Source organism: Brachyhypopomus gauderio, chromosome 6 (genome assembly GCF_052324685.1).
Source record: "Brachyhypopomus gauderio isolate BG-103 chromosome 6, BGAUD_0.2, whole genome shotgun sequence".
Lineage (NCBI taxonomy): Eukaryota > Metazoa > Chordata > Actinopteri > Gymnotiformes > Hypopomidae > Brachyhypopomus > Brachyhypopomus gauderio.
In genome coordinates this window covers 10,195,302-10,218,959 of record NC_135216.1, presented here as the reverse complement: position 1 = coordinate 10,218,959, position 23,658 = coordinate 10,195,302, and the positions used below count along the sequence as shown (strand labels likewise).

The window sequence follows — 23,658 nt, the reverse complement described above, 5'->3', positions numbered from 1 at the left end:
GGCTGATTCATTTTTAATCCTTCTTTAAGGCAATTTCATGTAATAATATTTGTACCTTTGTTTACAATTTCAGGTATCTGAGCTACCCCAAGGAAAGATATTCTTGAGCTCATTTAGCTTGAGAGCTTGTTTCTTGTTTTTTTTTTTACCACATTATTTTTTATGCAGTTCTCAGCACTTTGATTGCATCAGCACTGGCATGAGCCTTTGGTGTCACTGTGTGGATGTCAGAGGGAGAGGGAGAGCAACACTTGATCTTATGATGACTGCAGACATGTTGTCTAAGTACACTCACCCACACTGTCTCTTTGGTGGCAAGTATCATTGTAGAGATGTATAGGGGGCAATCTCTGTGGTGTGCTCTATGGTGAAGACATCTGATCAATTGTTTTGTATCTAGTTTTGTTGTTTTGTGTTATTTGTTTAGTTTTTAATTGATTTAAATGCATTTGTGAAGAATAAGCTCTGAAATGGATCGAAACAAAACCAACACTATGTAAAGTATACATATTTCCATAGCAGCAGTTTTCAATCATACATTTTATTTCTTGTATATGCACCAAGGAAGGAGCCAATGGCTTGCATGTCCATCCCAAACCAATTTTGAGAAATGTTTTCTTTTCATCAACCTGCATCTAGCATCACACTGCAAGCCTTCCACTCATAAATTATGCTTGAGAGCAGAGATAAAATTTAATACACATGCTGTTTATCCACAGCATAGCAGGCAAGAAGTAAAGAATAAAACACATGGCTCTCCACACAGGAGGAAAACCTGTGATCTGAGAGAAATGTTTATTCCCACACGCTGTGCAGTAGGCCCACTCCAGTGCCTGAAATTGCTCTCATTTTCAGTACTAAGTAATGGCTCTGAGACGGCACTCCACGCCGCTCCTCCTCGCCTTTGAAAATTTACCCCCCGGGCAGATGTGGTCACTGCCAAATCCCTCCATTCCATTCATTGTTTGTTTTGACTTTAATATTTCATATAGCTGGTTTCTATATTTATTTACCTCGCCTTTGTCTGCGCCTAGCTTGGTGGAATCATGCATTTTAATGGGCCGGGTGAGCCGGGCCCTCCAGTGCTGGGTTTCTGCTTCAGCGCCACTCTCCACTCTCACTGCCTCATTATTTAAACATCAGCCGTGCCTGAGCCGTCTGCGTGTTCCTCACCACAGGGCCAACCTGCGCTCAAGTTCTGGCTACTTTATAGCTTTACTATACTACGGCCATACTCTGCTTTTATGATTCTGATGGTTAGCCCTGTACATGTTATTATATGTTCTTTAGTAATATTTGATGGCATAAACATATAGCGAATGGAGTCGTTACAAACAATGGGAGGAACCTTCTGAGACATAATCCGTTAAGTTGTTGCTTTGGACTGGGAAGATTGGAGAGTGAGTTGTAGCTGTGACGTCCAATGAGGAACAGTAAGAGGGAAACGGAGGGTTGCCTCTCATCCGGATGCAGGATATGTAATCGTCCTCCATCCTAAGCCAGAGCACAGACACCACACTCCACACTAAATGGGCAGGGTCTGACTTTTTTATCAGCTGAAATGCTGTGGCCCTCACCAATAACTGCAGTTTTTGCAATTGGGTACAGTTACATGGATTTATGTAAGATCAGTGCTGAATATTCAGCTCACAGACACTGAGCTTCATCTGCAGTGATGCTATGATGCTGTATGTACTGGTGTTATCTCAGTATATTTTTTCATGAAAGGTCTTGGTTCTCTTTTGAGACACTACATTATCTAAAAAAATTAAACTTTAGTCATATAATGACTAAAAAAATTACTAGGAAAAAAATTAGAAATTGTTTGAACAAAGAAAACTGCATAATGATTCGTACCTTAAGTGTTGTTCTTCTAGCTCTGTATTTTTATGGTTAAAAAAAGTTTTATTTCAATGCCTTAATGAAATAAAAAATGTTATTTTAATATCCTAATATCTCTCAGCAATTTTGAAATTTATGGTTGTCAGTTGACCTTTGAAGAATTTCACATATCAAACCCACATATTAATTCAATTCAGGCTGCATATGTTAATGATAGTCATAAAGTTAAGAATTAATCCTCTTGGAACACCAATTGCACACTTCATGGAAAATGAAACTTTCACTTGAGCCAGTGTTTGACAGTAACTTGATATGAGAGTGAAGTAGTCAAAGAGAGGCTGATTGCACATTCGCAAGGTCCCCTACTGGTTGAATCAAAGGAGCTCAGTATCATTCTCTGCTAAATAGCCTCTGGCCATTTGCGAGAGCAGCATGTTCTGACCTTGTCCGCTCATTGAAATGGCTCTCTGGTAAGGACCAAGGTGAAATCCAGATTTCAAAATCGAAATCTAAATATATGACAGACTTCAGAGGTTGTCTCTCTCATTTTCTGTACTTTCTTTAGACAGGACAGAACCCAGCACTGGTCCAAAGATTCATGAGAGCAGTACTGGGTCAATAATATAATCAGATACGGGGTGTTGGATTTGTTAAGTAGCAGTACACACAAGCCATGGAGGCATGGAATGTCATTGTGCCCAGGTCCTGGCACAATTACACAGAGGTTTTGCCAATGAGAGAGAGAGAGAGAGAGAGAGAGAGAGAGAGAGAGAGAGAGAGAGAGAGAGAGAGAAAGAGAGAGAGAGAGAGAGAGAGAGAGAGAGAGAGAACATGTGTGAAGAAGAGTCAGTACCAGAGAAGCTCACATTAATTGAGAAGAGTTCAAACAGCTCCTGACTGATGGCCATGACCTGGGACCTGGCTGCAAATCTGAACATTAATATTTCAATTTTTTCCCCATTAATTTAATCACATTTCATATGCTGATTTGAATTGGCCACACTCTTCCTCTACGAGCTGACTTTAATCCCAATCTAATTACTAATTATACGGTCGGGGCATGATTGAACCAATCCTTCCAGCTCAGGGCCAATTTGCTGTCTCTCGTGTCGAGGACATTTTATGTGTGATATCTTCCAGGTTTTGAGGACAAGTGGATTTAATCAAAGAGCCTGAGTATTCTGGCCTTCTTTTTCCATAACAAACAAAGGACATGTTGTGCCTGGGCCTGGCAGATCTTGTATCATCATGAGAGAAACCAAAAACAGTCTCTTGAAGTTGAAGCCAATATGGAAAGGAAGACATAAAACTATGAACTTTAGTATTTGCATAACACTACACATCTTCATATATAATTTAACGTAGAACTTAATTACTCTGTTTGCAAGTCCTAATAGTATTATTAATTACAATAGTTATCTATCAGATTAAGATTAGAAGACATCTAAAACATAAAAGACATGCTTACCTGTGGTAGACTTTTATGGTCTAGGTTTATAGAGGCAGATTTCATTTTTGATTCCTGATTGCAATACCAGACCAATGGTTTTCTTTATGCCAGGAACATTCCAGAAATAAATGTATTGGGTCATGAGCTATATGGCTATAAAAATATGACAAAAACAAATACGATGACTCAAACATTTCCAAACAAAGTCCGTTAATTCCATGTTTTTAGAATGACTTTAAATGGCAGACTGAAACCATTTTGTCCATCTGAAATCCACCTAGATTAGTTCTTAGTTTTAGAACATACAGCAGTTGGATAAGGCTGGATCCCCACAGATCTGTCTGGAAAAAGACACTTGACCAAGGGACACATGGAAAGACAATTCTGCCTGACATCACTGGCCATGAGAATAAGTGATGGCAGTGGTAATATCGGTGCCTCTGGCCCATCTCCATCTCTCCAGTAATTAATGATAGTGTGTGTGTGTGTGTGTGTGTGTGTGTGTGTGTGTGTGTGTGTGTGTGTGTGTGTGTGTGTGTGTGTGTGTGTGTGTGTGTGTTTGGAAATGTCAGCTTAATTAGTCTTCGAGCTTGAATCATGACATCTCTGACACTAGAATAATAAATGAAATCACTCATAGGTTGAGACCCTTAGCAACCACTAGAAAGATTTCATATCCTCTTCCAAATACACCTGAAAATAATAATAATAAAATAACAACATAAAAGCATATTTGTGTGTGTGCTTTCGTGTGGGAAGGCGTAAGTGTGTGAACACTGTGGCTGCTAAATCAGTGCAGAGTTCTGTCCTTCCTGTGTTTATTAGTATAGCTGTGACTGTACCCTCTCTGTATGTAGTACTGTATCTGTGTGTGCTCTCACTGTATTGCTGTGGGTCCTTTCTGTTCTTAGCAGTGCATCTTTGAAGTGTGTGATCATGTTTGGTAGTGTAGCTGTGTGTACTCACCATATTTAGGTGAGTGTATCTTCACTGTGTTTATTAGTCAAGCTGTGTGTCCTCACTGTGTTTAGTAGTACAATTGTGAATGTGTCCTTACCATGTGTGTTTGTCCTCATCATGCTCAGTGTCCATATTGTTTATTGGGAGATGGGACTTACAGCTGCCGCCTCTTTGTGTGAGTGGAGACGGGCCATGTTTAGTGCTGTGATGGTTGTGAGGTAATGTTGTCAGCTTGCAGTGATCTAAGAGGATGGGCTGATGGAGAAACTGAGTCTTCACACTGTGACCTCATTCTGCAAGTCATCTCTCTGTGTCCAGGCCACTGAAGTGTGGCCAAAGTTGCTAGGCTTTCTCCCTCTGTTTGAGGACTCCTTTGTGCAGTGTTGTGGCCAGTCTCTGTTCTCCCCTGCTTACATTTCTGGAATTAATGACATAAAGGGTTTTTTTTCCCTGTCTCTAAAAATAGATGTTTTTTCCAGAATAGATAAACAGACACTCTGATTCTAATTCTACCTAATAACAAAACCAAATAAATCACATACGAATCATAATGAAGATGTTAGAAATGTATACGTTTAACCTCCAGAAAATGTAATCCTTTTCAATGTAAAAAAACAAACAGCGCAGTGGATTCTTTTCAATGAGGGGAAGAGAGAGAGAGAGAGAGAGAGAGAGAGAGAGAGAGAGAGAGAGAGAGAGAGAGAGAGAGGCCATAAATTGACCATAGCAACATAAAGCAAAGCACTGTTCCTGCTGTTCCATTAAACATTTCCCTACAGGTTGCATTTCTAGACCATTTAATTGGACTTAGACCAATCTTTTCATCTAAGAAAGAGCAAGTACCTCTCCCTCCCCAGCCCAGCACTGGAGCCAGGGCCTCCTAATGGAGGTCTGCATGTAAACAATTAAACTGCCATCTAATTAAACTGTCTAATATGTATATTGCACCCATTACAAATGCTGATTTCAAGACAGAATGTATGCATTAAGTCCCATTAAACTGTAATTGGACTGGTTTCATTAGACAATGATGGGAGAATGAAGTAAACAAATAAATTATGGTTCTGTGTTCTAGGAGTCTGAGGACTATGAAGACGAGGGACAGACAGGAGGGGGCTGCTGGCCTATTTGAATGTTAGTAAATGATTTGATTATGACATTCACATTGTTAATGATCATATACAGTGAAATCATTTTTTGTAATGTGTTTATATTCACAAACATTGTAATAAAACCTATAGTTTAACTATAATTGTGCACGATACATAATTATACAACAGATAATCCCTGTTTATTGCCCAAGTTGTTTGAATATATATAGAACAACACACAGATGCTCTCCAAACATATATAATAGTAAGAGTTTGGCACTGTTCTTGTGAACTGAGTGTATGAGTCTTTGACACCCACACACACACACACACACACACACACACACACACAGAGAGAGAGAGAGAGAGAGAGAGAGAGAGAGAGAGAGAGATACCTTCAATAGCCATCCAGTTGTCTGGGCTGTTTGGGATTCTGACTCCTGGCAGGCTGCCAGGGAGAGGTTGAATCCTTCAGCTTCCTGCTTTCCTCATTCCACCGTTCTGCTTTGGCTCCGCCGCTGACACAGGTGTGTATAAGTAAGAATCTCCTCAGGACCACAGGTGATGATAGACATTGTAACAATGTATACACATTGCAACAGAATGCTTCCACGGCTATATGAGTTATGATGAAATAACCACTCCGGGTTTTAGACAAAGATCAAATGTATGGTGGTTCTCTTCATTTATGTTTGTATCAAATGTGCTGTTCTGTGCTTTGGTGCAAGTTTGAATGTGTGTTGCGTGATCCTGAACGTCAGCCTCATCTAGCAGCCTGCAGGAACAGAAACCGAGCTCCCCCGTATAGACGCAGTGTCTTAGTCAGTTTGAAAAGAACAGTGAAGCCTCTGCAAAAAGGATTTCGTTTGAACTATCTAATCAGCTGCATCTTAATACTTACCCTGACTTGCGTGGCACATTCAGATAATTTAACCAGTGATCATTGTATATAGTGAAATTACAGATGAAAATGCAGATTGTACTATTAATTGTACAATAATGCATCATTGAGGGTTTTCCATAATTCCATTATATTCATTTTTAAAAAGCCTGCAACTCATTCACCTCCCTTATAACTAACCATATTGGACGACAGAGCAGCTTGCACGCATACATATTCCGGTAGTGAAGAATCTGTAGGGAGCAGATCTCTCTCTCTGCCCTTGCATGGGCTGCTGAAGTATTTGATGTGTGTCCTGAGACAGAGCTGTCACCCAGACATCTCGGGGAAGCGGCTTGAAGTGTGCAAATGAAGTGTGCGGCACAACCCCTTGCACTGTTCTCAGCCGTCTGCACGTCCTGCGAGCCCCGACCCCCACCAAAGTCGTTTTGACGTTTCAAATTGCGCCGCGATGAAACAATATCACAGTTTCGGATTTCAATTTGAGGCCCCCGGGGAATATTGTTTCGACCCATTACTTCTTATCACGGCTGGAATGCCTCTCCCCATTGTGGGCTGCTGGCGCTGTCAGAGCGTACGTGTCTGCGGTGGCGAGATGCCCCTGTCCTCGGATTTAAGAAATGAACTGCTATTTAAGCAAGCGCAAAGCGATCCTCCCCGCTGCCTCTGTTGAATATTCTGCACTCGGTGTGCCCGCCGCATCTCGGCCTAGTCAGATAGCGCGTAACTTTCGGAATTAAAGAAGTGACGGCATCACACAGCTTTAATCTTCGCCCACTGCGCATGCCCTGGTGGGGAATCATGCACGCTCCGGTGGGAGGCCGATGATCTTGCCCGCGTGCCCCCCACTAACCCTTATGCTTTTTGTCCCCTGCGATGGGAAATGAGCTATCTGTGCTTATTATACCCGTGCCCTCCGGTGGCACCAGATGAATCATACCTGTCAATCGTGTCTTGTGCACGGAGGCGGCCATGTTTGTTTATATCGATCGGCAGCATATGCGACACAGCTGCTTGATGGGCCCACAGCATCCCCACTTCTCTCCCGCGCGCCTTGGCAACAGAACAGTTGGCAGAGATGCGCTGTAAACGCACGCCGTGGCAAATCAATATAAACAACGTGAAAGCAGATCAGGAGAAATGCCTTTCATGCTTGTTGTCTGTCAGGACAATTAAACAAAGTAGTGGCTGTTTTGGAAGGCTACTTTGCACTTACCACCGCAATGGCCACATAATGTTGAATTTGATGCGTTTTATGTGACGTGAGCTTTATCAAAGCAGTGGAGAATAGCATAGGGTGTCTGGGAATAGTAGTGGAAAAATCACACCACAGCATCTGGCTGTGATTACTGCGAGTGCATCGGTGTTAATTTGTGCTACTACTGTTTATGGAGTTCAAAGATAATTGCCATAAGGGTCAAGACGTGACAGAAATTACTGTGTCAAAGGCTTTCACAGACATCATGGTGTGTCTGCAGGCTCCCAGTCACGGGGAAGTGCGTCTCCGCGGATTTGGATTGTTCAGAATTCACTTCCATGTGGAGGTGCTCGCGTATGGGGCTGTGCAGCTGTGTCTCGGTGAAAGCGCACAGCCGATACCCGTTCAAATACCCGCACGTTTTCAGGTGTGCGCTATGGAGCGGCCATGCTGACTTCCGAAAGGTACAGCTGCTCGACGGCTGCTTCTGCCAGCATAAACGGTGTGGCTGACGTGGTCGGCATGTGGAGCACACCAGCAGCTACACCTGGATAAACACACACTGGATCTCAGAGGAGCTGGCCTCCACAGCTGAAGGACAGCCACGTGGGGGTGGGGGTGAAGTGGAGTGGGGTGGTAAGCACACTCACTTACCTTCCACAGACGGATAAAGTGTCACTCCATTACAGAGAAGCATTTGATCCTGCTGTAATGCACCAGGGCTGTTTAGAGACACTGCACCACGAGTAGTCATAGCCACCTTGATACCATATATAGGTACTACTGATGAGAATCTTTGGGGTAATATATAATGACTCCATATAACTACATTTATGACAGTATTATTTAAACATGTATTTCATATAGGATCTACATATTAAGAAAATTGTAACTTTAAAGCTGTGGGACTTTTCTGAGGTGCATCATCGCTGTGACAAAGCACAGTGAACACAGAAACACATGCTCCTTTTTACATGGTTTAATTTAATAACTTTCTCAGGTCATGGAAGGTTTCCTGAACCATGAATAATGGTACTTTTTTTGAGAAAAGCCCAAGCAAGAGTTTCACATTTCATTGACCTGGGGTTCTGGATTGAAATTTCACAGTTTGCTAGTGTCAGAGTTAGGTCAGTCAGGAAGCCTGAAATCTCCAGATACGATTCACAAAGAAGAAGAAAAAAACCTCACACACCAGGTATTATTATTCTATTGTGCAATTTTACTATTGTAAAAACATGCATTCTTATTTTTATCATATTTTACAGTTTCTAAATAAAGTTTGAAAATTACGTCTGATTAATTATCTTTGATAATGTTATATTACAATTGGGGTTCGGATACACAAAAAGCATTATGAAGTCAGCCATGCATCTGGGTGCTTTCTGCCACGGATGCACTCAGAGCCGTGCATTTCATCCCAGCACACTGATAATGAGCAAAGTGAAATGGACAAATTTTATGGTCAGATAAGCAGTTATCAGCGGAGAGGCAGTTTATAAGCCAGTGCATCTCATGAGTACAAATTCATTTTGCAGCTATCTGTGCTTACACGGTTTTGTCAGCAAGGGACCTCTGTAGCACTGCGATAGAGCTGGGGAATTCAGCGTGGACGTAAGGCATGCCACGGGGAGGAGATAAGAATATTAAACAGCAGGATGTGTTAGAACATCACTCCCTGAACCAGTAACTTTGGGGTGGAAATGAGAGCACTCTACATTAGTGTGGAGGACAGAGCATCAGTAGAACACCGTACGAAAGCTTCTCTGCGCTGCAGACATGGAGTGTGCAGTCACGTAGCTACTCTTTCACTTATCAAGAAAATAATTAAGCGTTTTTTCAGGGCCTGCTACTGACAGTTTAGATATCACTCATTGTGAGGAACAATTAATCCAGATGAAATATCAATTTGTCAATGTACTGTAAATAACATATAGCATAATTAAACTGTCAAATGGTCTAAATGCATGCAGTATTTAGGTATTGTTGGAGTAGCAGCTTTGTTTAAATGGACACCTTACAGGTTATAATGAATATATTGTCAAATTCCCAACAGACCTGATTAAACTAATATAAAATTTTAAGTATTTTAACTCCAATTAGAAGCCTGTTGTACAGTAAAGGCACAATCACTGATTATTTTTAAGTGAAAGTTACTTGCTGCTGCACTAGTCACACTAAAATCACATCTGGACAATATTTTGGAGGACAGCAAAGGACAGCAGAGAATCATCTACAAATGTCTTTAGCAATGTCCTCACATCAAAATTGGTGCTAAAGTGTTCAATATCAGTGTGCGCCACAGAGAAAAAAAACACTTTATACAGACCCATTATAAGCAGTTTACATCTATTAGATGCTGCTGAGCTGCTCAGAAATCAGCTGCCCACTATAGAGCAGAAAATCATTTTTAACTTCAATAAGTTGCAAACTGCGGCGAGCCCTCTGTGATCCACGTTGCCCCAGGCAGCAATAAGACTCCATGCATTTATGCAGACAAATTTCAACACAAAAGAAAATGTAAATTGCTGGAAAATAATGAAACAGGAAAGGGAAGGAGACAAGCGCAGATCTATCTCAGTGTCTTACGCACTTAGATTGTGATTGAAACCATTTAGGGTTCCTCAAGGTTTGCTAACGTCATTTCCCCCCAGGCCTCATAATTACCCAGTATCATCCGGACGACATGCATGCCAGGCGAATAATTTATTACATTTTTATTCACATTTATTATATTAAAAATATCTCTTAACACTTTTAATTGGCCTACCAAGCGTCAGTACATTACTACCACAGGGCTTAGCTTTGTTTTCAACACTGTAGCTTGAAGAACTCAGTGGGCGGGCAGACGCCGCTGATTGGCTAGAGTGACACTCAAACTAAAGGTTTTGAGGATTGAACCAGGAAATAAGATAGCTAGAGAATATATTCTTCTTTTTTATCCTGTCTAGTAAGGTAATGGAATATTTCTATTTTGCAAACTCTAATGATGTGTGTATGAATGTGAACATAAGATATTCGATTAATAACAACGAATTCGCGTGTTTTTTTTTGTCCGTTAACAAATGTATGACAACTAGTACTGGAATGCTTAGCAACGTTAATATAATGTCCGTCGTTTCGATACGTTGATTGGTCAGTTTTATTAGCGCTGTGTCGTGAATGGATAGATTTGGTGCCAGTTATGAAACTGTCGGGATATCCTAAACGAGCTGACGTGTTGAAACAGATAGGTACGTGGCACTTACGTTGTCCACGCGTTTAGGGTGTTCAAGGCTGTTTCGGAAGTAAATCCTCTCCGGTACTAACGTGGCATGCTTTCTTTTAGTGAAGGGCATCGCATACGGCTGCTGTGTCACGTTTGTACGTTTCTGGCCAACTAAACCATTCAAAATATAGGCCCAGAATGACACATTTCGCTTTTAAACACAAAGTTGCATGCTGAGTTGCAGACTTTTGGCAGTTTTAAAATGTATCTACATATTAAATTAGTCAGACAGCTTATCAGTTATTGAAATGTAACTGACCTCAGAATTGCACTTTCTACTCTATTTTACTTTCTTTTAAACCATGTAAGCCCTATCCTTGAAACAGTCTGCCGTTTGTCTAATGGCCAGGCTTTATCGATCAGTGAATCCTCAGAATCACCAGGAAAGGTCATGTAAACAAAATTCCAGGACAAAGTGCCATGTTCATGTAACCTAACCCATTATAGCTTTCATTGCACTGAATATCTGGTTGCAAGAGAATGTAAAAGTTCTTTTTTTTTTATAAGGTGCCCGAGGTGCACATTTTAATCTTGAATCTCGTTCACTTTGAAACCTTTGTAGTGGGGCAGCATTAAAAAGATTCAGCTTTCAAAGCGTAAGTCTTCAAAGCATCAGCGTACACAGCCTGTGGCTAACTCTGGCCTTATTTATGCATCGTCCACATCTCCTTTGCTTGCACACCCTTATCACTTCATGTATTACTGGGGTCAGAGACAGTTTTTGAATGTGCGAGCTCTATGGCAGTATTTCAAAGTAGTTATTAGCAGAAGACATTGGAATTTTCAACCTGGCTCGTTTGTATGAGTAAACTCTCATGGACAAAGTGTTCTTCAGCAGAGAAGAGTCGTGTATGATCATTATGAGAGCTGCATTCAGTGAAGTGGACGGTCACCCTCTTTACTTCCCTGCCCCTAGTTGAGTCTTTAGCAGAACAGTGCCTGAGGTGCCGGGCTGTTTAGCACCCCTTGTCTACTTCCTACATTGGTCACAGTGCTTTGGAGTGTAAGTGTTTGGTCATAGGGGAGCCGTGTCCCAGGGCTCCGCTGTGAGCATGGTGTGTAAGCATTAGAATAGCCCTCTTCCTCTGTTGTCTTTGGGGAAAGTCACTCATGCCTTTGCTGTTTTTGTCACACGCCGACACGTTGTAATTACATCACCTCGGCGTGGAGATTAAAGACATACTGAGCCAGGGTGTATTTCACATAGGCAGTCGCAGGGGAGCTATTAGCTTCGACGGCTTGGCCTTTGTGAACGGGCTAAATCCGGCCGCGCGATGCTCCGCATCCGTGCACCTCGAGCGGCTCTGCTGCTCATCGTAATGCTAATCGCTATGATGGAGCTCTTACCAGTGAGCCTCCCCGTGCCTCCTCGGGAGATCTCCAGCTTATGATTCAAAGCGGAGCAGGCCAGAGGTCTGCCGCTTGATTTCGCAGGGAGAGAGTGGGTCAGAGAGGTCTACGCATCATCAGAAACACAAACCTGCCCTTTGGCTCATGCTTGCTTTTTCCCAATCTGTAACAAAGGGAAGAGTATTGATTGAAAATACTATAGTGAGGTGTAGGGGTTGAATCTTAATAGAAGCTTCTCTTTCAGACTCACAAGAGAATTGGGTGCTGAGGCTCTTGAGAATGTCAAAAAATAAATATATAGAGAGAGAGAGAGGGAGAGAGAGTGCGAGTCCCTCCAAACAAATAGGCTAAGTCAAGTAAGTATGGATGGCTGATTATGCTTCTTTGTCAGTTGCTATGTTGCTATGGAAATGGAGAGATGTGGATCAAATGCTGGTGTAAAGTATGAACATTCCTTTACTGGAAATGTGATTGTCAAAATGGCTGCAGGTCTTTCAGGGGCAACTCTGTCTCAATGTGAAAAGTAAACTTTAAATGGATTTGTTATTATGACAGTAGGTTACCCTTATTGTGATTGTCACAACATGCCTTTCTTAGCATATCATGATTATTGTCAGTACTGCTAGACACACTGACCAGACCAACTGCATGTTTCATTAAAAAAACAATTATAGAAATCCTGTAAACAACCAACACCGGTGTCATAGGGGCAAATTAAAACTGCATAGTACAAAGGGTTGCCCACTGTATTATTTGTTAATCATTATGACAACATTGACCTTTGCAATATTGATATTGTACAAGGCTGCCATATACAAATGAGCTCTCTAACAAGTGTGTGTGTGTGTGTGTGGGTGTGGGTGTGGGTGTGTGCGCGCACGCTGTGAGCATCCTGATCAGTGTGTTGGGCATTTCAGGGTTGTGCTCTGGGTTTCTGTAAGGATGGAATACTTTTCCTTACATTTAAGCTACTCTCTTATTGCTTGTGGTAATTAGCAATAGATAACATAGGAAGATTGGTTGGACACTGTAATTAGTAGCTCATTGGATATTATAAGAATATGTTTGATGTAATTTTTTTACTTTTTAAATTCATCTTCCTGTTCCTTCTTTAATACTTGTTTTTGTAAACATTGATGCCACCATTTAGAAAATGTTTTTTCAAGGAACTATTTCATATACATTTATTGTACAGTGTATTGTATGAATTGTATATTTATGTTGTCTTGAAGACATGATTACATTGCATGACTGAATTTCTTTGATTCACATGACTCGATTATTATGGGTAAAACTTTAGATTCATGGGAGTTTGAAATGGCACCTTACAAACCCACTATCCCCTGAATACTGCAGTGTAGTTTGCCATTTGAACAGAAGGTCAGGGCCCCATCACTCTGTTGCTCTGTCCTCATATCTTCTGGGGTTTTTTTCTTCCACAGGAAACGATGGGGAAGAAGGAAGCAAATACCGCCAGGCTGCCGGTCGATCAGTACCGCAAACAGATCGGTGAGGCTCCCCTCTCCCACGCGTCCCGCTTTGGTTCAACAAACTAAAATGTGAATCTTTGTGAATTCGTGAAATACTCCCTATTTTTTTATTAAAGAGAAAATGGAAAAGAAGCCTTCTTTAGTTTTCTTTCCTGTTGTTTTGTTTGTTTCATTTTTTTTCTTTCTGTAGACTTGAATAAAACATGGCGGGAAGACGGAGTCGTACGTAAGACTCGGTCTTTCTGAGTGAAAGTACTGGCCAAAACCACACATGACCCTTCACGTTAATATGTGAGACACTAGTCGTGGCAAGTGGTTTGCACAGGGTTGTGTTACCCCGACCCGCTCTGCAAATGGCGCCAGGCATTACCAGCAGTTTTCATATTGCGTTGCACACGTTTTGACCTTTTCACCCTCGCTTCACAAGAAATATTGCATGAATGCTGACCCACTGCAACACATATAAATCAAACAACTATTTAACATGTCATGTGGAGGTGGCTGATTCACCATGTGGTTGAGCTCTAATTAAGTGCAAAGGGGACTGTATGTTTTTTTTTTTTGTCGTTTTTTTTTTTTCTTTTCTGCATGCTGTTGCTTAACTGAGGTCATTGGGTCACTGTATTCCTGATATTGTGTACAATGCAACTCAAGCTGTTGTCTTGGGCTGAAGGCACCTGTCTCACGTGCTTAGTTTTACGTGAGCTCACTTCGCACTCCTGAGCGGCTTTATTTAGCTGGGAGTGCACTGTTACCTCTTCTCGCTGTGGCTCTGTTGCAAGACTGTGGAGGAAACATAACAAGCTGAACCCCTGCTGAATTCTCTGAATCTCAGCCATATTCTATTTTGTTTCCCATCTTTTTCATCTCATCAATTCAAAGACATAACTACTACCCCCTCCTCGATTCAGTTGCCTTGAAAAGCGCCTCTGTCAGCTAATTTCAGTGAATCGCTGTTTAACAAAAAAGAAAAGTCCCCTAAAATAGGAGAGAGCAGCACAAAAGGAAGAATACACATCGTAATTTGAAATCGTAATTGGAAGGTAATTTATATCCTGTCAGGTTTTGCTTTTTTTTTTTCCAGTGGGTGAGCTTTTGTGATGTCGAGCATTTTGATGTTGACACACTGTCCTTAAATACTATCATTACTCCTTATAATGGAGTGTGGAGTGCAGTCACCCAGCAGTGGGACCACTATTGCACGTGTGTGTGGTCATCGGGCTGGAGAAGCAATGACCCCGCACGCCGCTGGCTGGTCTCTCTGTCCCACAGGCCAGCGTTTCCTGCTCTCTCCTCCCAGTGTTTACGCTCAACTCTTCACGGGGCAGTTCGGCTTGTATGTTTGTGTGTGTGTTTTTCCCCTCTGCTGTGCTGAAGGTCTGGTGATGTGATGTGAGAGACAGGGGCCAAATGGTTCTCGTGTGGTGAGAGTCAGCCTGCAGTGCTGCCTTCTGATGATGGATGATGTCAGTATTCTGCCTCTCTCTTTCTCCCTCTTCCTCTATCCATTTTCCCATCTCTCTTTCCTCCTATTTTTTTTCCTCTCAGTCTCTTTCTTTTCTCTCCCCCCTCCTTTTCCTCTCTGTCTAGGGCTAAGTCTTTGTCTCTATCTGTCTGTCTCTTTCTCTCTCTCTCTCTCTTCTCAATGGGCTGTCACCACACTGCCACAGTTGCCAGCACTCTTTGGCCCTGAGCCAGGATTCAGGTCTGTCCTCTCCAATCACGCATCACACTGCTTTTAACTTTAATTTTGACCAACGTTGCCCACGGCCCAGTCATGAAGGCCGTCCTGCTCCATGCTGCTGTTCTCTGTGTGAGAGCTGGCTGCATGGCCCAGCGTCTTTCTGCTTTGTGCACCTGTCTTATTTCCAAGGTCTTGATTGCCTATTCCCCCCCCCCCCCCCCCCCCTTCCACTCACACTAAGTGTATATTTGGTCACCGCTGCACACAAAGTGTGCACCCATCCTGTTTTTTTTTCTTTTTTTCCCAGAATACATGGGAACTTGGCTTTTTAAAGTGGGACAAAAGCAGTAAAAATTGCACAGCACTTCATCCAACACTGGAAGTGGTGCTTCCCTTCTGTTACGGCAATTTCCAGGGCATCTTGACAGGGATGGAGATGAGCTGGACTGGGCGTCTCTCTGACGGTGTGATGGGTTAGCTGGACTAAAATCACCTTTTGAGTGACACACATTACCCCATCGGAACATCCTGGGCTCTCTTCCTGGCTGACAGCAATGTAACCAAAGTTGCCTAGCCATTCTCGTCCAAAGACGTAGTGGCGTGCTGTTCAGCTATAGCCTGGATAAAGATGGCAGGTGTGGTCAGAGGTAAAGACTGGTTTAGATGAAGGACGGGAACACGTTGACCACAGGGGGTGGCAGGCCACGGTTGTCGCGACTAAGTACACAAAAGAAGGCCTCGAAGAAAACGCCTAAGTCGGTGCACTAGCAAAGACGCAAAGTCTCACTGTATAAACAATTTATCCACATTCTCAGAGCAATTACTTTGATTTGGTTACAATTAACTATTCATATGGAACAGATGGTTGAGTCTGTTTGTGTTGTGGCTGTGCACCACGACAGAAAGTTTCTGCAAAAATAAGACGTACAAATAATCTCTCCCCATCGGCTGTGAACAAAACGAGATTTGCCTTCTACGCTGTGTACAGTCGCTGCAGGTGTGAGAGTGAACGGCTGTGGGCTTTCAGAACGAGGGCTCAGCGTGACGGGTGGTGCGTGGCTCACAAGGGATAGGCTAAGGGCTTTAAAGCTGGAATAATCATGTTTTTATGGATTTGCGGTATGGTAGCAGGTTATTCTAGAGCTCTACCGATGTGCTAGTGTACCGTATTAAAAATGTCAAAACTACATCGCTAAATTTAAGTCATTCTGAATGTTTGTTAACAGAACATGTTGATTGTTGTCTCTTTGTTTTTCTCATTTTGGCCTGGAGGGTTTTACTGTAATAATTAAAAAGTCAAATCCTTTCATGAGGGAGCTCCTGCCAGACCTTAGCACCAACCAGACCCTTTGATCCTGGCTTCTTCTCCATGAGCTCGTAGTGAGGGTTCCCAGGGGCATCTCCTAGATCTTCTAGTTCCTAGATTCCCCCATCACAGGTGAGGTTGCTACAGATCCACGTGACCCTGCCTGTTCTGGAAGCATTCGTTTCCATACCGCTGGGCAGGAATAGGGCAGCAGTGTGTCTACCCCGTCCCCTCACCCCTTGGCTGACCCTGAGAGTGCACCTTATGGTAGGAGAGACCCGTGTGACCCTGGAGAGGGGCCACATTGCAGTATGGGTGTCTGAGAGCAGTCAGTCCAGCAGCAAGCTGCTTTAGACGAATCAGGCCGCTCCCACCAAACCCCCCTCCCCCCCTCCTTTCCACCCCCCCTCCTCCATGTAAATGAGCCCTAATGAGGCAGGAGTTGCACCTGAACTGGCCCCAGCATGTCTGCGGCCCTCTGGGGCACCTTGAGCCTGCCCCCGAGGCGGCTGTGGCGTCTGAGGGCACCCCGCCCTTCCTCATCGCGCGTCTCACCAAGCTGTTGCCTTCCCACTTCTTTCATTTTCCCTTCGTCTGTTTGCTTCTCATTACGCACACGACCGCCACAGACGCACACACACACACAACACGGGCGAGCACTCTAACCCACACTCACACTCAGCCAGGTGGCCCCTGCACCTCGCAGCCCACAGTGTTGCATATAACTGCTGCTTAGGTGAGAAATCACAACTACGAACATGCATCAGAAATTATGAGCATGTGTCTGAGTGCATATATTTATGAATTAAAATGCTTATTAATAATATGGGCTTCTAGGAAATACTACAACATATTAGAACAGCTTTCCTGCAAAATGGTGTTCTGTTTACAAATATTTTATTAAAGTAAATCCACACAAATGTATTTGGGCCAAAGAAGCATGCTTTAACAAAATCCATTAGCCTAATGATTCCTAATCAAACGTTAATGAAGACAATAGCAAATGTATGTTGTTTTATTTCAACGTTATTAAAGAGTTTTGAAAGCCTTGTGTGAAGTGTAGCATCTTCTGACTGAATGAATAATTACTGCTAATTTTGGAGTTTTAAATAACCATGAGCAAAAAGAGTAAACAAGACTGCTCTTACGGAGCCTTGGAGGTAACAGAAGTGGTGTGTGTGTGTGTGTGTGTGTGTGTGTTTCGTCTGTCGTCTGTCTCAGGAAAGCAGGATTATAAGAAAACCAAGCCGGCTCTGCGAGCCACTCGCCTGAAGGCGGAGGCGAAGAGAAGCGCTCCGGGAATCAGGGTGAGCTGCCGGTTCTGCTCGTTAACTCCCCCAGTGTCCCAGCTGATGCCTCCTCCTCTCATCTCCCAGCTCCAACACCCACACCCACACCAACACATTATTCAAAAAACCTGAGAGCAATCCAAGCAGCTCCAGCATACGGGTGTGAAGGTAAGCTAGTGCTTGACTCTCAAAGGAGTGAGGGGCTTTTCTGTCTCAGCCTTCGCCTGTCACAAACCAAAGATGCGGAGTTTGAAAGCACACGGGTCTCTCACGTCTCCCCTTCTCCTTACGTCACTTTTAAAACGCACGTTTGAAGGAAATCGAGGGCTATGTCTCGTTCCCAGGTTCCAGCAGTTCCCCTCCAAAATTATCACGCGTGCCGTCGTAATCGGGTGTGGATGACGGCAACCGGACGCTAAACAACAACAGCAATCTTACATGAAGCAGGATTCAACAGAACCGGGCTGTTACATTCGTGAACATGCACTTTAGAGTGATGTGGTTTGTAAAAGCTGCCACAGGAGTGAAGTGATTTAGTTTACTAAGAGCGGGTCACTCGTGAAGGTCAAACATTTGTGATTGTAATTGCTGCAGTGTGCCTTCATTGATGAGCTCTCATAAAGTCATTAATGGGGGTTAAGCCTTGAAAGATTAATAGTTTTTCTAAAATTTGTGTTACGTTTACCTTTGGCAACAACGTGTAAAAGCAGCTGAACATTACGTTCGGTTTATGGTCCATTGAAGATCCTTTCTGCAGGTACTCAATTAAACCATGAAGGTGAAACGATTGTGCTGTTGCAGGACGTCTGTCGTTTATTTGTGTCCTGCCTATGAATGTCAGCTTTTCCTCAATGCCTAGGAAAGTTTTGGAGGAACACAGAGTGCAGTTTGTTTGTGTTGGACTGACTGCTGAGTTATGGAGTCCTGTGGACCACACTTTTCTTCTCTGGCTGGCTGGTGCTGGAGGCCCTGGGCTGCTCTGTGCTACGTCTCCCCCGGCTTCCATCTCCAGGCCAGGTTCCTCTGACCACTCCACTTGTATTTCCATTGGCCGTTCCCTCAGTACATGTGCTTGGCAGGTTTTCTCGCGGTCTGTGATCACTCCTCCGCGGAGCGGTGCGTGTCTCCCTCTCTCTTCTCCTCCCTCTCTACTCTTCTTCTAACTCAACCTTTCTTTTTGCTATTTCACATCCTATTCACGTCTCTTTTTCCGTTTCTGTCTCTCTATCCCGTCTGTCGTGCAGTGCTGTGGTCCGTTTCTGTCTCTCTATCCCGTCTGTCGTGCAGTGCTGTGGTCCGTTTCTGTTCCAGCTGCGCTTGCAGTGCAATGTGGGCAGGGTGGAGTGAACTGGGGTGGGGCGGAGCGAGGAGGTGGGTCAGGGTGGCGTTGGGGGGGTGGGGTGGGGGGGGGGTTTACCGGGGTTGGACAGGCAGGATGGTGGGGCCCTACAGGGCGCCGGGGCCTCCCGACGGTTGGCAGCCCCCACTAGCTTCTGTTCTCCATGCACTGACCAGTTGGTGAGCTGGGATTTTGCCTGCCGGAATGGGGAGGCGTCGGGCGACGAGCCACCTGCTGTGGGCACCGCTCTCCGCCCTTGTGCCAGGCTCAGTGGATGGCACAGCCTGGCACATAGGAGAGGTACTGGCTGCCTCCTGGTCCTAGACCGACTGGCCTGGAGAACAGGGTGCTGACATGGCCCTGGCGCTGAATGCTAAACAGCCACAGGCCCAGCGGTTCCGCCCGTTTCCCTCTTTGGTTTGCATTCCAACACAAGATTGCAGCAAAAAAAAATGTATAATGTCCCTTTTGATTGAAGAGTTTGCCTTCGTTTCATTTCTACATCCCATTCAACCCATATGATTGTATTATATTAGTCAAAATGGGGTATAATCTATCCCCGACACCTCGTGCGGGGTCCCGCTTGTGTGGCACTCTGTGTGTTGTATTGTATTGTATTGTATTGTATGGGGTGTGTGAAGGGCAGTTGGGACCCCTTCTTGGGTAGCACGGGGGGCCAGGGCCGGCCCTCTTCTCCTCCTCTCAACGCCTGACGCATTATGAGCGCTGGCCGGCTATGCGTGTGGAGGTTTGCTATTGTGCTGCACTCACAAAACAACCTGTAGCCCACCAGCCAGTCACTGCCAGTGGGGCTAGCATGCAGCACACCTTGGCCCGCTAGCGAGTGTGTGCTGAGGGAACCACACAGACATTTAGCAGAGAGTAAATCTTAGAATCATTGTTTCTGTTGGCGAGTGGTGTTGGCAGCCTGTCCTTTATACCAGCATATGACCGTGAAACTGAAGTTCGGATGATAATGGATTTATAGACGGAGAGGGTGCATGTTAATGCCGTATGAGCACGCACGAGGAAATACAATGAGACCCAGAGACAGGAAAGCCCAGGAGATCTAAAGATGACAAAACGGATGATGATGTGTGTGTGTGTGTGTGTGTGTGTGTGTGTGTGTGTGTGTGTGTGTGTGTGTGTGCGCGCGCGTGTGCATGTGTGTGTGTATGTATGAATTGTTGGCCTGTTGCCATATGACTGGGGAAGACGCTCTGATCAGACCACAGCTGTTGCTGGTATGTCGCATGCTGTGGTCGGTGGTATCCCAGAGTTCTCTGTCATGTTCATTTGACATTCACAGGGAATAGAGAGAACCTTAATTGATATTCTTCATACATGTGCATCTATGCTGCCATCATCCACTATAGCAGTGCTTCTGTATTTACAAATGTAAATATAATTAGATTTCCGAGCTATAGGCTAAACTTTAGTGTCTTTGGTTACTTTGTTCTTCAGGTGAGGGCAGCATTGCTAAAGCATTTCACGAGAGGCAGATATGAGATGAACCAAACACCCCTTTGATGCAGCTGCAATTATGCCTCTGCACAAGCTGGTTAATTGAGAGGTAAAGCAACGTGGGGTTGAAGAACTGAAGCTAAAGTGCATGAAATGTAAAACTTTTCCAATTAGAGCCGACACAGCCTGGCTGGACTGAGATAAATGCGGTGGGCAGTCAGCGCTGCTAATAAGGATGGGCCCGACCACAGTGGCAGTGTCTGCTAAGTCCAAATAGTCACGGCCGTCATAGTCAGGACTTTTTAATACCCCTCCCAGCTTTAAATACCCCTGAGCCCCTATTAAGAGACAGAATTATTATTAGCGCGTGTGTGTTAGCCATGAGTGGTTTAACATTACAATTGTAGTCGCCTCAAGAATTGCAAACATGCCAGATATTGTTTCCATCTGTTTCAACAGAAGCGTTTAATCTTGGAAACATCGTTTGCCTTTGAATTGTATTTAGGTGAGTCATACGCTACAAGCCCTCTACTGTAGCTGAAGAATCACAGCTTATTTGATGTAGTCTTGGTCAAGTACACAGACCTGTAATGCGTGGACTTTGCGTTGCTCTTTGTATTGGACTTTGCATCGGAGGTTTGGAGGCAAAGACCAAACAGTTGGCAAAATCGGGTGTGTGTGTGTGTGTGTGTGTGTGTGTGTGTGTAGGATAGATGGATTTCTACGTGTGCCCTTGGTGGAGGGGGAGGGAATGTATCTCACCTGAAATGTGATCTTCAGTGTCTCTGTCTCTCTTGCCGTATCCGTCAGATCTCTGTGGCAAAGATGCCTGGGATGTGTGGGATAATTACACTGAATTATTTAAACATCCACCTAACAGCAGAGCCGCTCTTTGATTAAGACTATTGTTTCAAAGTCAGATGTTTCGTTTGATTTGAGATCCAACAGTGGACCAGGCAAGGCAGCACTAAATACCCAGCAGTACTAATCAGAGAATTTGAGTCAACAGTTATTCATTTAAAAACCCCATCAAACTCTGCAGTGTACGAGTTCCATTTCTGTCATTGTGCACCATGTTTTTGTGAACTGTCTTCATTACACTTGGTCCTACGATAAAAGTCTCCTGAATTACTTCAGATTTCTTTAGAAATGTTACTAAGTTATCAAGATGATCAGTTGCTTTGCTAAATAATTTTTGCCACACATTTGCACTTAATGAAACCGTGGTTGATGAGATTATAATTCACCCTGCAATGTAATGACTAAAGTTTTAAAACCGTTCAGGTTTGAACTTTGCTCCTGCTGCTATCATCGGCATAACCTTGACATTATGCTCCAAAAAAGTTTTAAAGAATAAAGACATTTATTGGGGCTAATGAGATTCTCTGGCCATGTGTGAAATCTGTGTAAATCTTGTGTGTTAGCTTTCATACATGCTTGCATGTAAGATAATGAGGAGAAGCCTTTACTACATGTCAGCACATTTACACCTGCTGTTTCAGTGACATGATCACGGACTACCACATTTCACTTTAGGCTCTTTTAGTCTTAGTTTTCTCTTGCCCAACATATGAGCTTGTTTTATAAAAGCTCTGAGAATTCCTTGGAGAGTACTTCACATCAGTATAGCTAGTGAACTTAACTGTACTCTGCAGTTACATGCAGGGTGTCTTCAGGATTGGGAAATTCTCTGCACAAAAAGCACAAAACATTAAAAAAAACATTTACATTTTACCACATGACACAACCGAACATTTTCAAGCATGTCTTAAAAAACATTAGGTGCACTTAAGTGTTTTGTGCCTGTAGTCTAGGACTTTATACTTGGCAGAAAGGCAGAGAGCTTAGCCGCATCTGAATGGCTACATTCGTATTCATCAATGGCACTGGCACGGTCGCGGAAAGGTTGGTTATCGCTGCACTGCAGATGTTCACCATGTGTGCTCTGTTTGGAGTGCTCTCCAGATGTACTGATGAGTCTTCTCTGTCCTCTGCTGTGGCAGGACGCCGTCCTTGTTGTCGTAGCAGTGCTGGCGTTCCTCCTGGCTGTGTATGCCCTCTTCTACCTCAACCTCAGCACGGAGCTGGACCTGGACACGGAGGTGGACTGAGGCGTGCCCCCCCCCCCCCCCCCCCCCCGTCCCTTTCTCCCCCGCACGGGGTGGGGCTTGGGACGGAGAGCAGCGGGGCCGTGCTGGGGACAGTGCCTCCACCCACAGGGGAGCAGGGGATCGCTCTCTCCTACACCCTGACCCCTCCATGCCCTTCACGACCGCCGGAGATCTCGACGGCAACGGAGACGGCTGCAGAGTACATCTGAGAACTGAACGCTGACGAGCCAAGGGCCTCTTCTCCTGCTGTATCCAGAAAGGGCCTTTTTCAAAGAGATGATGCGAAAAGTGAACCCTTGTTTTTCATTTTAATGCTCTCCTTTGCGACTGTTATGTAACCTTTTCCTACCTGTTTCATAACCCAGGTTGGCATATGCAACTCTGCCTTTTGGTCTAAGGCTGAGTCTTGCCGTGTTAAATACTTTCCTCTTTGTGATCAGTATAGAAGGAGCTGCTCGCTCAAGGCACACGATGATGATTCCAGGGCTTCCTCTGTCTTCTGCACTTCTATTCTAATAGAACTAAGTGGCTTTAGAGTTTGTGTTTTGTTTCCCCTCACTTGTGTCAGGCACACAGTCACGGCTGCTGCTCTCTGCTCCACAAAGCCGGGGCTGCGGTCCTATAGCTCACAGCTCAGGAGATTAAAGAAGTCAAGGCAGCCGCTGATTGAGTGTGTGTGTGGAATACTGAAGGGCTCCATCTCTGTCAGAGTCGTCACCCTAGCTCATCTTATTAGCATCTTAAAATCTGTCAGCTTCTATGAATAAGTAGCAATAAAAGACATCTAACTTTGTCGTGAAGTTAAAAGACATTCATGTGTGTGTGTGTATGTGTGTGTAATCTAAGGTGTTTGAAGAAAATGAAAGTCTTGGCTGCCTATTACTCACTGAACTGTAGTGCTGTTGGGTTTCCCTTATA

General features: G+C 44.0%; 1 protein-coding gene and 1 long non-coding RNA gene across 4 annotated transcripts; one reads left to right on the top strand and one right to left on the bottom strand.

Moving 5' to 3' along the window:
• Nucleotides 1–3,978: 3,978 nt before the first annotated feature.
• LOC143516753 (uncharacterized) lies at nt 3,979–6,725 on the bottom strand. The gene is made up of 3 exons (XR_013131780.1): nt 6,425–6,725; nt 5,739–5,861; nt 3,979–4,670 (listed from the first exon to the last, which is right to left on the bottom strand). It is a non-coding gene; the product is annotated as an uncharacterized LOC143516753 (long non-coding RNA).
• A 3,555-nt stretch (nt 6,726–10,280) lies between these two features.
• Nucleotides 10,281–23,551, top strand: triqk (triple QxxK/R motif containing). Of its 3 annotated transcripts, none has more exons than XM_077008563.1 (4): nt 10,281–10,394; nt 13,500–13,566; nt 17,759–17,844; nt 22,633–23,551. In XM_077008563.1, the coding sequence occupies exons 2-4, from the start codon at nt 13,506–13,508 to the stop codon at nt 22,738–22,740; spliced, it is 255 nt and encodes an 84-aa protein (XP_076864678.1). In that variant the 5' UTR covers nt 10,281–10,394; nt 13,500–13,505; the 3' UTR covers nt 22,741–23,551. The 3 variants fall into 3 exon arrangements, with proteins under 3 accessions (XP_076864678.1, XP_076864679.1, XP_076864680.1); XM_077008564.1 differs by lacking the exon at nt 10,281–10,394 and adding an exon at nt 10,589–10,672; XM_077008565.1 differs by lacking the exon at nt 10,281–10,394 and adding an exon at nt 11,236–11,303.
• The last annotated feature ends 107 nt before the right edge of the window (nt 23,552–23,658 follow it).

Coding starts and splice junctions, on each gene's coding strand:
- triqk (XM_077008563.1), top strand. CDS start 13,506: ATGGGGAAGAAGGAAGCAAATACCGCCAGGCTGCCGGTCGATCAGTAC. Junction 13,567..17,758: donor TCAGTACCGCAAACAGATCG/GTGAGGCTCCCC, acceptor CGTCTGTCTCAG/GAAAGCAGGATTATAAGAAA. Junction 17,845..22,632: donor GAAGCGCTCCGGGAATCAGG/GTGAGCTGCCGG, acceptor CTGCTGTGGCAG/GACGCCGTCCTTGTTGTCGT.